This window comes from Argentina anserina, chromosome 6, assembly GCF_933775445.1.
Source record: "Argentina anserina chromosome 6, drPotAnse1.1, whole genome shotgun sequence".
Classification (NCBI taxonomy): domain Eukaryota; kingdom Viridiplantae; phylum Streptophyta; class Magnoliopsida; order Rosales; family Rosaceae; genus Argentina; species Argentina anserina.
The window spans coordinates 2,106,551-2,121,839 of NC_065877.1; the positions used below are offsets into that span (position 1 = coordinate 2,106,551).

The 15,289-nt window shown below is 36.4% G+C and overlaps 2 protein-coding genes and 1 non-coding gene across 3 annotated transcripts; 2 read left to right on the plus strand and 1 right to left on the minus strand.

The window, feature by feature from the left end:
- The first annotated feature begins 3,361 nt into the window (after nt 1–3,361).
- LOC126798343 (F-box/kelch-repeat protein SKIP4-like) lies at nt 3,362–5,049 on the plus strand. The gene is given in 3 exon segments (XM_050525281.1): nt 3,362–4,083; nt 4,293–4,448; nt 4,450–5,049. Coding segments are annotated over 3 exon segments (831 nt in total). The 5' UTR covers nt 3,362–3,841; the 3' UTR covers nt 4,883–5,049.
- Nucleotides 5,050–6,138: 1,089 nt separating this feature from the next.
- On the minus strand, nt 6,139–7,753 carry LOC126798344 (uncharacterized). The gene is made up of 2 exons (XM_050525282.1): nt 7,460–7,753; nt 6,139–6,575 (listed from the first exon to the last, which is right to left on the minus strand). Exons 1-2 carry the CDS (start codon nt 7,593–7,595, stop codon nt 6,376–6,378), a joined length of 336 nt encoding a protein of 111 aa, XP_050381239.1. The 5' UTR covers nt 7,596–7,753; the 3' UTR covers nt 6,139–6,375.
- Nucleotides 7,754–7,883: 130 nt separating this feature from the next.
- Nucleotides 7,884–7,956, plus strand: TRNAV-CAC (transfer RNA valine (anticodon CAC)). The gene has a single exon. It is a non-coding gene; the product is annotated as a tRNA-Val (tRNA).
- The last annotated feature ends 7,333 nt before the right edge of the window (nt 7,957–15,289 follow it).

Sequence of the window (15,289 nt, forward strand, 5' to 3'; positions counted from 1 at the left end):
TTTACAATTACTGAAAGTAATTTATATTTACATTTACCGTATGTAAAATTTAATTTACATTTACCGTACGTAAATAAAATTTACATTACATTTACCGTACGTAAGTAAATTACTAAAATACCCTTCTGGAATATTGTTCACACCGCCGCACGTGGCGGCGCGTGGGGTGCACGCGCCACCTCCGGCAGGCCGCGCGTGGAGCACACGCGCCGACACCAACCGCGGCGAGCATCACGCCACCGCCGGGTCCAATCTCTTCTCCTCCTCCTCCTCCTCTTCCTTCCTACAACTTCAGACCCCCTCCTACGCTAACCCACGCACTCCCACGCGCCGCCTCTAGGCGGCGGTAACCCCTCCTCCTCCTACACCTCCGATTTGCTCCAATCAATCCACAATTCATCAACAAACACAACCAACCCCTCAAATACAACAAATCATACCTTAATCGAAGCCAAGAACTCCAATTTGGCTTCGAAAGAGCTTGGATCGCCGACAGTTCTTCGATTCCTCGGGGAGGGTTCGAATCGTGGGGTTTTGTCCCTAAATCGATGGCAGAAGCTCCAAGGGCGTCGATCGGCGTTGTGATGCTCTCCTTCGTGCCCTCGCGTCGCCAAAGTGGTGCTCTTGATGGTGGCGATGGAGCTTGCAGCCTCGGGTTGGAGTGTGGAGGCTCACGACGTCACGAGGTGCTGCGACGACCTTGGGGTTCGTAGAGGAGAGCCGTGCGGTGCTCTTGGGCTAGGCGGTGAAGACCACGGCAGCCTGAAAAGTTGAGATCGCTGGTGTTGAGGAGGTTCGGAGGGAGAGAGTTCGAGGGAAAGGAGAGAGAGACGAGAGGGAGGCGCGAGGTGAGGGGAAGAAGTGGGTTTCCGAAAATGGAAACCCTACTTCAGAAATGTTTCCTTTTATACCCCTCTCTAAAATCGGAAACTAACTTCCGTCGTTAATAACTTTTATGTACGACATCTGATTCGAACGCGTCACATACTCACGAAGTCGTATCGACGAGCTCTACAACTTTCGTGAAGAAAGTTTTCGCAACCGAGCGACATAATAAAAAGTCGATAAATACGTTGCGGAAACGTAACGTTTTTCTAATAAACGTTTCGAGAACGTTTCCGTTCTTGTTTCGTAATGTCACAAACAACCAAATTTCGTTTAAAATGAGTTCCACGACTTTATAAAAATTAAATCGAATCAAAAGTAGTTCCGAAAAATCGGGTTATTACATTTTTATTATTTCATTTTTATGAAAATAATATTAGATATTATGTGTTGAAGATTCAAGTAAATGAGAAATGAAATTATAACGGTAATTAATTATAATTGCCGGGATATTTAAGAGGAAGGAAATAACGGCGATTAATTATTTAATTACTGAGATTTAATTGTAATAGAATCTAATAACAGCAATTAATTTGTTCAGAACTCACCCGACCTGATTATTTTCAGATTTCACTAACCCATCAACTGCATCTTCCGATTCAATTTAACCAGAAATATTTCCAGATTCGCTATCTAATCAACTACACAATCTAGACTCCCTTTCAATTGAATTTAGTCTAATAACACCCTATCAAATATATATACAGTTTTTTGGTTTAATTTGTTATATGGATCGTTATGATGTTTCTAAAAGCGTTATACGTAAATAAAAATTAAAAATATTTTCAATTTTTATGAAAATTGAAATCATCAATCACGTATTCACTTTTTAATTCTTTTAATTTCAATTTTAAAACATACTTTTGAAATTCATTATTAAAAACACAACCGTACAAACCCTTAAAGTGCGGGCAACTCTAAACTAAACTTCCGAATAAATATTTCAGAGATAAAAACAGCAAGAAAAACAACCAAATTAAGGAGGAGCTAGCGTGTGTACGTCTAGATTTGGAGTACAAGAAAATTTGATCTTTTACGACACATCTAGCATGTGTCTGAGATGGATTTGGATATTCCGCTCTTGATTTCGCTAAATTAGGTTTCCCGTAAAAAGAAAATCTCTCTTTTCTGTAATTGAGTAATTTCTAGCTAGGTGACTGAATTATCTCGGTTTCAATTTCTATGAAATGTAGGCAATTGGAGTTGATTCTTACAGAAAGTAAATAGTCTCTAAATTAGGTTATGGATTCGGAATGTTGGATGCTTAGTTTGGTTAGAAAGAATACTGTTAGCTTTGAGATGGTCTTGAACTCTTGATGAATTAAATAATGTTAGGAGGATGAGAATAGTTTGCGGTCATTTAGTTAGAATCTAAATATTCTGAATGGTTCTCAGTTTCAATTTCTAGATGACTGATTTATCTCAGTTCCATCGAGTTTCATATGCTAATAGGAGGATGAGAATAGTTTGAGGTCATTTGATATATTTTCTGTGCCGCTATGTACTCGATCAGCAAACTGATAAATTCCACAAGCCCGGAAGCAGATGTTTTACTTGCTTATGAGATGAATGGCGAGGTAAGTTTAGCAAAGTAGATGTTCTGTTGACCTTTGCTTTTTCAATAAGCTGTTTCTAGTCTGTTGCATTTTGGTCTGCTTGTAACTTTTTTCATTGTCAAATTTTCCTTTCAGTAGGATTACTTGTTCATTCCTGTTAAGTCTGTAGGTGTCCGCATAGACTTTATAGATAGATGGAGGCTTTGTAATGAAGGGTTAGTCCAACATTGATTTCATATTATGTTTTGTATCTGCTCAAGTTCCCAACCTTTTATCTATCCATCATGCCTAATAGCTAGTTCAAACTCAAAGCAACATCCCTGTCCTTCTAGTACTTATTTTTTGATAAGCAACTTTATGAATATATTTAAGGGTGGGAGCTGAATCCATTATATATAGTACTTCCTTTGATAAGTGGCACCAAAGAAGAAGAATTTTAATGCTCAGGCAGGCTTTGTCCTTTGAGTTCTGTCTGTATGTTTCTAAATACTAATTGATGTTTCTACTAGCACTAGGCAGCAAACCTACATTACTAACACACACAAAAAAAATTTGCAGTCCATACTGATAGTCTGATGGTAATAATATATAATCAACAGATTTTGACTCAAATCATTTCATGTTGTTGGTTGTGTTATGACAAAACTACTATAGGAGGATGAGAATAGTACTGAGGTTTGCTAATAGGAAAAGATACTAGTCTTCTTTTTTGTCAGGCAACTTTGGAGCTCCCAAATTGCTACTGTAATACCGGAAATTCTGCTATAAACCTGGTTTTTCATACACCAGGTTTGAAAATGCTGACGTCATCGTGATGTGGCAACATCTCAGCCATTCGATTTCATCTACGGTTGTAATTCATAGAAAAAGTCGAACAAAAACAAAACTGGTAGCTTAATCCGTTAATGCAAACCAGAGGATCTCAGTCAGACCACCGTATATCTCCATCGACCATCAAAAATTGCAGAAAATTGAAAAAGTAGAATGCAGCGCAAAGGGGCTGCCCGACTACTTTCTTCCCCGACCAAGCCAAGAGGCAACTCTGGCCCTTTGACCTACCCGACCAATCTCTCCCACATGTCCCTCGAGCAGCTCGAATCTCATCACTTTCCCTCTTTCTCCGAACCCACACCCAAACCCCTCGCTCACTTCTGCAATTCGTCACCCAGCTCTCGTCGTCAATTGAGGATGAGATTCGGTAAAGGGCTCAGAGAGCAGAACAGGTTGAAGCCGTTGTCCGATCCAGTTCATTCCCGAGGAGCGACGTTGCCGTCTCCATTCTCGAAGACGACGGGAAGAGATTAGCAGGTGATAGAGGCTTCAGCTCTATTCCATATGGTTCGTCTTTTTATTCTCAACTCTTTCATTACTCTATTGGTTGATAATCGAGTCGATACGATATGATATTGGAACGTCTTTGCTTGTATATGTTGGATCCAAACTCATCAAGAAGGAGTTGGAAGCTTGTTAATGAGCTTCCGCCTCGCACCTTGAAGAGAAAAGGCATGGGATTTGAAGCGCTAGGAAAGAAAGTTTACTTGTTAGGTGGTTGTGGTTGGTGTGAAGATGCTGTAGATGAGGTCTACTGCTATGATGCTTCCCTGCACACCTGGAATGAAGCTGCTCCCTTATCTACTGCTAGGTATTGTGCCTCAGTCGCTGTGAAACGCTACTTGATCTCCTTTATTTATTTATTTTTTTTAAATAAGGCGGGCGATCAAATCGGGTTGTACTGTGATCTTGAAGCTTATGATTGCTCACTACGTGTACTGTTAGTAGCAAAATCTATCACAATAGTCTGGCTATTTATTTCTTTAGTAATTGACAATTGTTTTTATTTTCCATGTGCAGGTGCTATTTTGCCTGTGAAGTATTAGACGAGAAAATATATGCAATTGGTGGATTAGGTTCTAATTCGAGTGATCCACATTCTTGGGACATTTATGATCCTAGCATTAATAAGTGGATTTTTCACTCGGATCCAAACATTGTCGCTGAAATTGAGGATTCTGGCCAAGAAAATCTACATCCGCTGTGGCACTTCTGCTGTATCTTCTCATGTCTATGCTGTTGTTTATGAACCATCAAGTGGTACATGGCAGCATGCAGATGCTGATATGGTCTCTGGCTGGCGAGGTCCAGCAGTTGTAATAGACGGAACCCTTTATGTATTGGATCAGAGCTCAGGAACTAGGCTGATGATGTGGGACAAGGAGACTAGGGAATGGATTCCAGTTGGGAGGCTGTCATCCTTGCTTACCAGACCGCCCTGTCAACTCGTAGCTATTGGGAAGAGTATTTATGTTGTTGGTAAGGGGCTTAGTACAGTCATGTTTGATGTTGAAAATGCAGGAAATATGGAAGGGGTAATTGTGAGTTCTTCAATACCTAAATTGGATTCTGATGATGATGTAATCAGCTGTAAATGTTTGTCCATTTGAATTTTTGTTATTCATGGAGTATTAAAACTACAACTGTATTAACTGGATGTATATTGCATGGATCAGTTGGATGTATTTGGAAAATTGATAAGATTTGAAAATTGTCAAGTGAATCCAGATAAAACTTATAAGTTGCAATACTATAAGAACACTTTGGCTTGCACTCTCCCCGGTGGTAATATTACTTTAAATGCTGTCGTTTGTGAGTATTGTGGTGACAGTGGTTGGAATCTGGACCTTCTCAACACCTTGATTCCAAAGTAACATTGTGAGTCAAATTATCAATGTTCCCACAGCTTTTGAGAATGGTGGTAGGGAACTAGGGATGTTCTTATCAGGGGTGGCACTCCTAATGGCAATTTTCTGTTAGTTCTGCTGACAATTCTAAATTTGATCCGAGTTGGCTCATAATTTATATGGAAACTCTCCCAAAGATAAAAGACTTCTGTGGTCTATTTTATATAAAGAGAATTAAAGTTCACAGCTGCTGCTACTTGCGCTGTATATCTTGCTGTTGATGTCCATATGTTTTGGGACTGTCCTAGATCTTCTCTCATTTGGAATACTTTTCTCAGGCTTGGTAGTATTCTTATTTTCTTATCCCTTGACTGGAATGGTTTGCTTGCTGCCCAAATACACTGTAAGTCTATTGTCCAGAAGAATAACAGATGGTGTAATATCTTTGTTTTGATTTGTTGGTTCATCCTGGTTTCATTATGCCTTCATGGCTACATGCCCTGATTAGAGTTATAATGATGAGTGGGGCACTGCTGATTTGAGAAAGAATTTACAGACCATTTATAGTCATGTCTATTTTGCTTTGGCGAAAATATGCTGCCAATGTTCTTGAGTCTGACTCAGCAATATTAGTGCAATAGGTCCAGAATGTTGATAAGAACAACATTATCTGCTATGAAGTCATGGATCAGTTGCTAATGAAAAGGCAGTTGAAATGGTGATCAAAGTTGTACTTGTGGGACTTCTGGACAGATTTCCACAGCTAAGGGAGTACAAATGAAAGTTAAACTTAAGCAGCAACGATTTCAAACCAAACTTGTGGAAGAAGTAAAACGCCAGTTAAGGGAAAACCCCAAAAAAAATAAAAAAAATAATGGATTAATGGAAAGTCGAGAAACAGGAATACGAGGAATATCTGCATTTCAATTTCCTCCTCTTCAGCACTTCTAGTTGACAACCAGATCGGATATACGAGCATATTAGGTTATGTTAGTCTAATTGCAGCACTGCGACGACACTTCAATTCAATCCTCTTTTTGAGTAATTACATCACAATCAAATCTCGTAAACACAATGACATGTTAGCAACTACACACTGGCATGCTTCATTGTAACAATTAGATTCAATCAATCTTCAAGCAGCTGTGTCACACTCTCAATCAATAACAGATTGTTTCGTTGTAGATCTCATCACCAAGAAGCTTATGTTAGTGTGTTTCACAGTATTCCCTACTAATCATATGTTGCAACTTGGGCTAGCTAGTCCTTTTCCGTTTGAATGCAGGATGTATGAATGTGTTTTGAGAATCCAGTTTGTCAATATTAGACATACACTCCTTCAACCTCTTCAACACAATCGGCAGCGCAGCAACATTACGTGATACTTTGTCTCTAAGCAAATTTATTTTCTGATACGTCTGATCCCCTAACGCATTCTTATCAGAAGCAATCTGTCCTGCATTTGCATAAGATGCATATGGTCATTACATCAATAACATCAAGATAATTTGCCCATAACAATGAACGAGAAGTACCTATACCACAATTTCTCTATCTAGGGCACACACAGAACATACACTCAATATAAGCCAATGTTACCAAAGCAAGCAAAACAGATCTCATGCAAGGAATCTACACCAGGTTCAAGAAAAGACCTAACATATATGCACAACAGAAAGATAGTTGGTGTGTTTTAGACATTGAGAATAATTTTCAGAGAGGCTTACATAAAAAATTTATGAATTGACAATCCATATCCAGAAGCCCCATGAGAACCCTAGTTGAAACAATAAAGTATTACTTTTCCAGTTTTCCTTTACCATATTTCAACCACTAAACACCAGACCAAGAACACCACTACCACCATTTTGACCACCACCATTTCTTTCCTTCAATATACAATACATCCACCAAATAAACAACATGCACTCTTTTACTCCATTCAACCATTCTTCGAAACCAAAATCGGTCATGTCCTTTATTCTTCCCTTGTATAAGTTTCAGCCAATAGCCGAACATCATGCTTTATAACACTCATTTCCAGAAACAAATTATCATACTCGGAACCAGAAAACCACTTCTCAATTTTAGACTTTAATTTTTCCTTACTTTCTACTCAACCACAAACAATGTCAATACAGTTTCATAACACAATCAACACAAACACACACAAAAACAAAGCCACCCAAATAACTCACATCAAGAACAAAAACCCAAATTCCCAATTCCAAATCCAAACTCATTCCCTCAGCTACCAACACAAATGCACAAAACAAACAAATAATCCAACGACCCACTACACTCATAACTCAACAACCCCTAAAAAGCAAAGACCTTTACCTTCAACCGGAGCTCCGGAAGTCCCAGGCTCCGACCCATCACCCAAAACGGGCCTCCCAGCTTCGATAATGGACGGCAGCGTGTTCTTGAGCTGCTCCGACTCAGTGGTTCGGAACTGGAGAATCTTCTCGGCCATTTCGGTCACTTGGGTCTCCAGCTCGTCGGCGTCGGATCCGGGTTCGGATCCCAGGGACACTATGGGATCGAAATCGCGAGGTGGGTATGGTTTTGGAGGGTAATTGAGAATTTGAGGGGGAGGGTTTTTGGTTTGAAATTTGAAAAGTGGGAAATGAGGGTTTTCAGATTTCTTAAATTCGGAAACCACTTATTTATGAGGAAGATGGAATCTTCTGTCAGGTTCTCATTATCATAACGAAAACTGCATTAGGATTTAGTTGCTAAAAGCGGGCTCAGTGAACAAGTTGTCTGGGTGGTGTAGTTGGTAATCACGTTAGTCTCACACACTAAAGGTCCCGGTTCGAGCCCGGGCTCAAACACATTCCATCATTTCTTTTTTGTTCAATTTATACATTTTCTTAGATGAAATTTTTATGAGGTCCCTAGATAATATATTGGTCTCGATCGTCCGTATTCCGAACCAGAGTTGTCGATCACCGAAATGTCTATTAACATTTTCTGTCAATTGTCGTATTCAAAACTTGGTACGGTGAAATGCTATAAAACACTGCGAAGTACTATGAAAACTACAAAATAATACGATAATACCAATAAAGATTAGGATTCAAGTCAAAAGTGGATAACAGTATAAAGCTAGTCTTAATTTACAAAATACAACAATTTTTGCGGAACCTTACGAAACACTACAAAATAGTACGAAATGTTACGATACACTACGAAATATCAATTTTTTTTTTTTTACATTTATGATAGTAGCCACAAAAACTAATGTAAGTGAGAAATTGTATAAAAGTCCAAATTTAGTCTTAGTTAACAAAATACAACATTTTTGCGTAACCTTACGAAACAATACAAAATGCTATGAAACATTACCAAACACTACGAAATATCACAAAACACTACAAAACGTTACGTTATACTACGCAATATCACAAAATTCTAAGAAATATTACGAATTTCTACAAAATAATGTGATAGTACCCACAAAAACTAATCTAAGTGAGAAAGTGTATAAAAGTAAAGTTAGTCTTAGTTAACAGAATTCAACTATTTTTGCGTAACCTTACGAAATGCTACGATAAACTACGAAATATCAAAAACAAATTAAAAAATTATAATTTTCTACAAGTTAATGTGATAGTACGCATAAAAAACTAAGTGAGAAATTGTATAAAATTCCAAAGTTAGTCTTAGTTAAGAAAATACAACAATTTTGCGTAACTTTACAAAATATTACACAATATCACGAAACCCTACAAAATGCTATGAACGGTTACGATACACTACGAACATCACAAAGTTCGACGAAATATTACGAATGTTTACAAAATATTGTGATAGGACCCATAAAAACTATTCTAAGTGAGAAATTATATAAAAGTCCAAAGTTAGTTTTAGTTAACAAAATACAACCATTGTTGCGTAATCTTACGAAACATTACAAAACGTTACAAAGTATTACGAAACACTACGATACACTACGAAATATCAAAAACATTTACGAAATATTTTGAATTTCTACTGAATAATGTGAATATGTGATAGTTCCCATAAAAACTAATCTAAGTGATAAATTATATAAAATTCTAAAGTTAGTCTTAGTTTATAAAATATAACCATTTTTACGTAACCTTATAAAACACTACAAATGCTATGAAACATTACGAAACACTACGAAATATCACAAAATACTACGAAATGTTATGAAATGTTACGAAACACTACGAATATTACGAAATGTTACGAATAAGTAAGAAAGACTACGAGTTGCCATAAAATAATATGATGATACCCATAAAGAACCTAATTTATGTGAGAAAGTGTATAAAAGTCCAAAGTTAGTCTTACTTTACAAAATTCCTCAATTTGTTAGTAACTTTACGAAACACTACAAGATGTTATGAAATTTTACGAAACACTACGAATATTACGAAATTCTATGAAATGTTATGAAACAGTAATAAATATTACGAACTTCTACAAAAAAATATGATGATACGCATAAAGAACCTAATCTAAGTGAGAAAGTGTATAAAAGTCCAAAATTAGTCTTACTCTTATAAAGTGTATAACATTTATAACGTTATATATCAATGTCTCACATTATGAACCAGCTATATGAAAGCAACTTCTGAACATCAATCGGATCGTATAATGTTTTGCGTACATATATTTAGACATCCTGTAAAAAAATTGTTCAATTTGGACTTCATTTGACCATCCGATCAACGTAAGAACTGAAAATACCACTTATACGCCCTATGAGTGGACCCATCTCCAGGACGCGAAGGCTGAACCTCGTTTACATCTAGTAAATCACGTAATTATAGAGAATCACCTTGTGTGGTTTGATCTCGGAGCCCTATTTAGGACTGCACCGGTTAATGCATTTTTGTAATAGATAAACACATTTATTTAGGTTGATTAGAAGATTGGATTGTCAAAAACAGTCCAAATTTAACCAAATTTTTATAGGGTGCCTAAAAATATGTACTGATCACATCTAACTGTTCGATTGATAATACCATGAACTTAGGTTGTCCATCACTAAATTTTCCACTAATGTGTCATAATATTTATATTATGTTGTATATCAAGGTGTCACATTATGAACTAGCTATATGAAGACAACTTCTTAATATCAATCGGACTGTAGGATATTTTCTGTACATATATTTAAAAATCATGTAAAATTTCATTCAATTTGGACATCATTTGGCCATTCGATCATCATTAGAACTGAAAATACCACTATACGCTCCTTGGTTAGACCCATCTTTGGGACACAAAAGCTGAACCTCATTTACATCTCCCATACCACGTAATTATGGAGAATCACCTTGTGCGTTCTGATCTCGAAGCCCTATTTAGGATTGCACCGGTCAATGCAATTTTCTAATAGATAGACAGATTTAATGTTACGAAACACTACGAAGTATTATGAAATTCTATAAAATAATACGACAATACCCATAACTAATCTAATCTAAGTGAGAAAGTGTATAAAAGTTTAAAGTTAGTTTTACTTTACAAAAGACCTCAATTTGTTAATAACTTTACGAAATACTACAAAATGCTATGAAATTTTACAAAACACTACGAATATTACGAATTTCCACAAAATAATATCATAATACCCATAAAGAACCTAATCTAAGTGAGAAAGTGGATAAAAGTGTAAAGTTAGTCTTAGTTTACAAAATACAACAATTTTTACGTAACCTTACGAAACACTACAAAATACTACGAAATGTTACGAAATACTACGAAATATTTTAAAATTCTACAAAATGTTACGAAACACTACAAAATATTACAAATTTCTACAAAATAATATAATAGTACCCATATTGAATCTAATATACGTGATAAAGTGTATAAATGTATACATGTCGTTTGATTACACATCACACGACACATAAGAGTCGTCTGACTATACATTAGACGACAGATAAAAGTCGTTTGAATTTAGATCAGACGATAGATAAGTGTCGTAAGAAAAATCATCTTATATAGTAGTATGAGATGCACTATCATATCTTATATAGATATACTATTGGGGAGGGGGTAACGTTATGAAATACTATGCTGTATTTTATTTTTGATGTTCTGTATAAGGATGATTGTAATCACCAAGGTGTAAACCAAGGTGTAAGTCTTATGTCCCCCTCAAGGTTTCATTTAGATGATAATAATCACAATGGGCTAGAGACTCGGTCATTGTAGACTGAGTTTCGAAACAATTCTAAAAATAAAAAATAAAAAAACGAAATTTTACAAAATAATACGACAGTACCATTAAAGAACCTATTATAAGTGAGAAAATGTATAAAAGTATAAAATTAGTCTTACTTTACAAAATACCTCAATTTTTTAGTAGCCTTACAAACCCCTACAAAATGCTACGAAATGTTACGAAACACTAAAATATTACGAAATTCGACGAAATGCTACATAATATTACGAAACACTACAAATTTGAACATAATAATACAATAGTACCATATAATTAAGATTTGTCTTTTCTTCTCTCATTAGGATTGAGAGACAATGCTGCACATATGGTTCTTCAAGAGGAATACCAGAGGAGATCATTTTTGCAACAATACTATTGTTATCAATCTCACCATATCGAAAGGCAATTGGACATACAAACAATAATGGAACCAATCAAAGAACTATATGTGCTGATAATAGATACTTAACCAATTAAAAGAAACAGAATAATATTGGAAGTCAATCTGACATTCTAACCCCAAGCAAATAAAAAATAAATTAGAGAAGTTTTTTTTGCCTCTTAATGTTGCACGTGTAGTTCTAAATACATCATTAGTCTGTTTTAAAACTTTAATAAGTAACTCGATCGAGTACTTTGGCACCCCTCCATGGTATATAAGTGCAATTAAATTTCTTGACAAGTATGTTGTCTTAGTAACTTTACTGCAAGATAAAAAGTTTAAGGTGAAATTTATACCATAATAAATAATATAAGCTGGTACTGTTCGTCCTTTATCTGAAATTCTCATCCACAATTAACATTCTCGAGACAACAGAATTCTCGTTATAGAATCTTAGTCTCATCTGTATTAAATTGAGTGTGTGTGTGTGTGAGGCAACTTACAAGTCTATCACTCTAATACGTACACTAGAACATCAGTGATTGTTGTTGGACTCCCTCCTTAATTTTCATTATCGTCATTATGATTAAATCATTATCGTCAACTTAGTCTACGTGATAGCTAAAACATCCATTAGTTTTAAGAAAATACAACCATTTTTTCGCAACCTTACAAAATATTACGAAATAGCACGAAACCGTACACAATGCTACGAAATGTTACGATACACTAATAACATCACAAAATTCGACGAAATATTACGAATTTGTACGAAATATGTGATAGCACCCACACAAACTAATATCAATGAGAAATAATATAAAAGTATAAAGTTAGTCTAAATAACAAAATTCAATTATTTTTGTGTAACCTTACGAACGCTACATAATTTTTCAAAATTTTACAAAGTGCTACGAAAATTTACTATACACTAAGAAATATCAAAAACATTTATAAAATATTACAAATTTCTACAAGATAATGTGATATTATCCACAAAAACCTAATCTATGTGAGAAATTGTATAAAAGTCCAAAGTTCATCTTAGTTAACAAAATATAATAATTTTTGTGGAACCTTGCGAAACACTACACAATGGTACGAACCTGTACGAAACACTACAAAAGATCACAAAATATTACGAAATGTTACGATACACTACGAACATCACAAAGTTCGACGAAAAATTACGATTTAAAAAAAAATATATATTGTGATAGTCCAAAGTTTGTCTTAGTTAACAAAACACAATTATTTTTGCGTAACCTTACGAACCATTATAAAATGTTACGCAACATTACGAAACACTACGAATGGAGAAACCAGACAAGCCGAAAACTCGACCTCCCACTCACCTTCGCCGTCACCGCGTTTTCTAAGTTTGTAAGTTCATGCTCTTCCCACAAACTGATCGGAGGTCCAAATGGTTGATTCAGTTCCCTTTCGCAATCTGATTCTAATCATTGCCCATCTCAGATTCTCCATCCAAATGATCTAACATCCTTTTTGTTAAGGTAAATCAGTTTATCGATTTCTTAAAATAACATCATCTTCATTTATGCACATATGATTTATGATCTTCTGTCTCAAGAATATACAGCAGAACCACACTTTTGTTGTCATGGGGCCGCAGAGGATCAATCAGCGTGTTAGTAGGAAAGGTTCTGATATTTGGCTTGTTGCAAAGCATTCCTCGCATCCATATACGGATATCTGGAATATATTGGACAATTTTAGGGAATCCCTGAACTCATCAAATTGGATATCGGCAGTTGTAGTTGCAAAGCAGAGCTGTTGGATTCTAGAGTGTCCATTATGCAAACTAAGGTTAAAAAAATTGAGTCCACATTCCATGAGTCTGACGTTGTTGCCAGAATTACCGAAGAGGTCATGGAGTCTCTGAATGTAATCTGGGCAGCCAATCCAAAACAAATAAAAACCCCATACCCGGTGTACGGAGCAAAAGGGCACATTCTTCCTTTTACTGGTGACAATGGATTTGCTGCTAAACCAGATGGTCTTGATCATGTTCCTTCGCGAACCACTTTGCTGGTAGGAGATTGGTTATAACTTACAGTTGCTTCTTTTTGTTGCACTTGTTGAGCTATGTAGTCATTTTATCAGACGCTGGACTAGCTAGTTGATTGCAATGATATGATTATATTCCCTCTCTTTCTCTCAATTGCTAGATTACTAATTTTCCTGTATCACACTATCACCACAATTCCTATGCAGGAGGTACCGCCATGGCTAGAACATTTGTTGACCTTGTCGTTCTTCACCATCTGCCAAACTCATGGCAAGGCAGCTAGGAAAGGATGCAACATGTTCTGCTTGGAGTGCAGTGGAGAAGCATTTTGCAGTTACTGCCAGTCCTCCGGACACAAAGACCACCGAGTGATCGAGGTCTGATCCATTCAATTTTATCCATTTTCAAAACCATTTGTCTAATTTTCTCTTGCATCATGCAAGATTTTCTCATCGACTTTTGGTTTTGCGTTTATGTAAATTACAGATAAGGAGGTCTTTTAACCATGATGTGGTGAGGTTTTGGAGATTCAGAATCTTGTGGACATTAGTGGGGTGGAAGTGTGTTTGATAAAACATGCCAAAGTTCTGTTCTTGAAGAGGCCTGAACTAAAAATAAGAGCCTCTCTAAAAGCCAAAAGATCCTCCCATATTTGTGAAATCTGTAGCAGAAGCGTTGTGGACCCATTTCGATTCTGCTCTTTAGGTTGTAAGGTTAGAATTTCTGCACCCTCAATTTACTTAATTTGCTTCACAATTAAAAGGTGAGACCACACCATTTTGCAATGGGATTTATTTTGCCTCACTTTGCGATTTTTCATTTTTTTTTGCTGTCGGGGTGAAAAAGCTTGCGGGAATGAAAAGGAATGGGGATTCCATCTTTACAATGGAGGTGAATGAAGAGAAAATTGAAAACGGAAGAAGTGAAGGAATGTTAACATCATTATCAAAAAGGCAAGTGACAGTAGGGGAGCAGCAAGACATGCATCTGGACACGCCTCCATTACCCCGTCCAACTACAAAAAGAAGGAAAGGCATTCCTCACAGGGCACCAGTTTGGTGACTATATCCCTGGCCATGACACATGACTTATTTTGTGACGAATGTTATGTACAAAGTTGCATTGGCTATGGGCACATGTATAATAGCTCTTTGTAGCGCTAATGGTCCTCCGAAACAAATCAAGTGGCTACAGCTAACATGTAGCTCATGGACACCCACTATTTTTGTACCCCACCATTATCTAAAACAATCATTATGTAACCAATGTTGCAAGATTTAAGTATTTGTCGAAAGACTTAACCCACAGTGCAAATCTTACAAATAAACCCCAGCACCATAATGTGAAATATGTATATTGGGATAGGTGTTCGATATGCTGCGACATACACTCGAATGAGATGAGCAGTCCAGGTTACGAAATACTTCGGTTATGCTCCAAACACCTGTTCTATAGCATCCAAACAAAACCTGGAGAGCTGTATTTTTTTCGATGAGAACTGGAACATACAAACTATAAAGATAAACCTTACACAACCTACGCTAT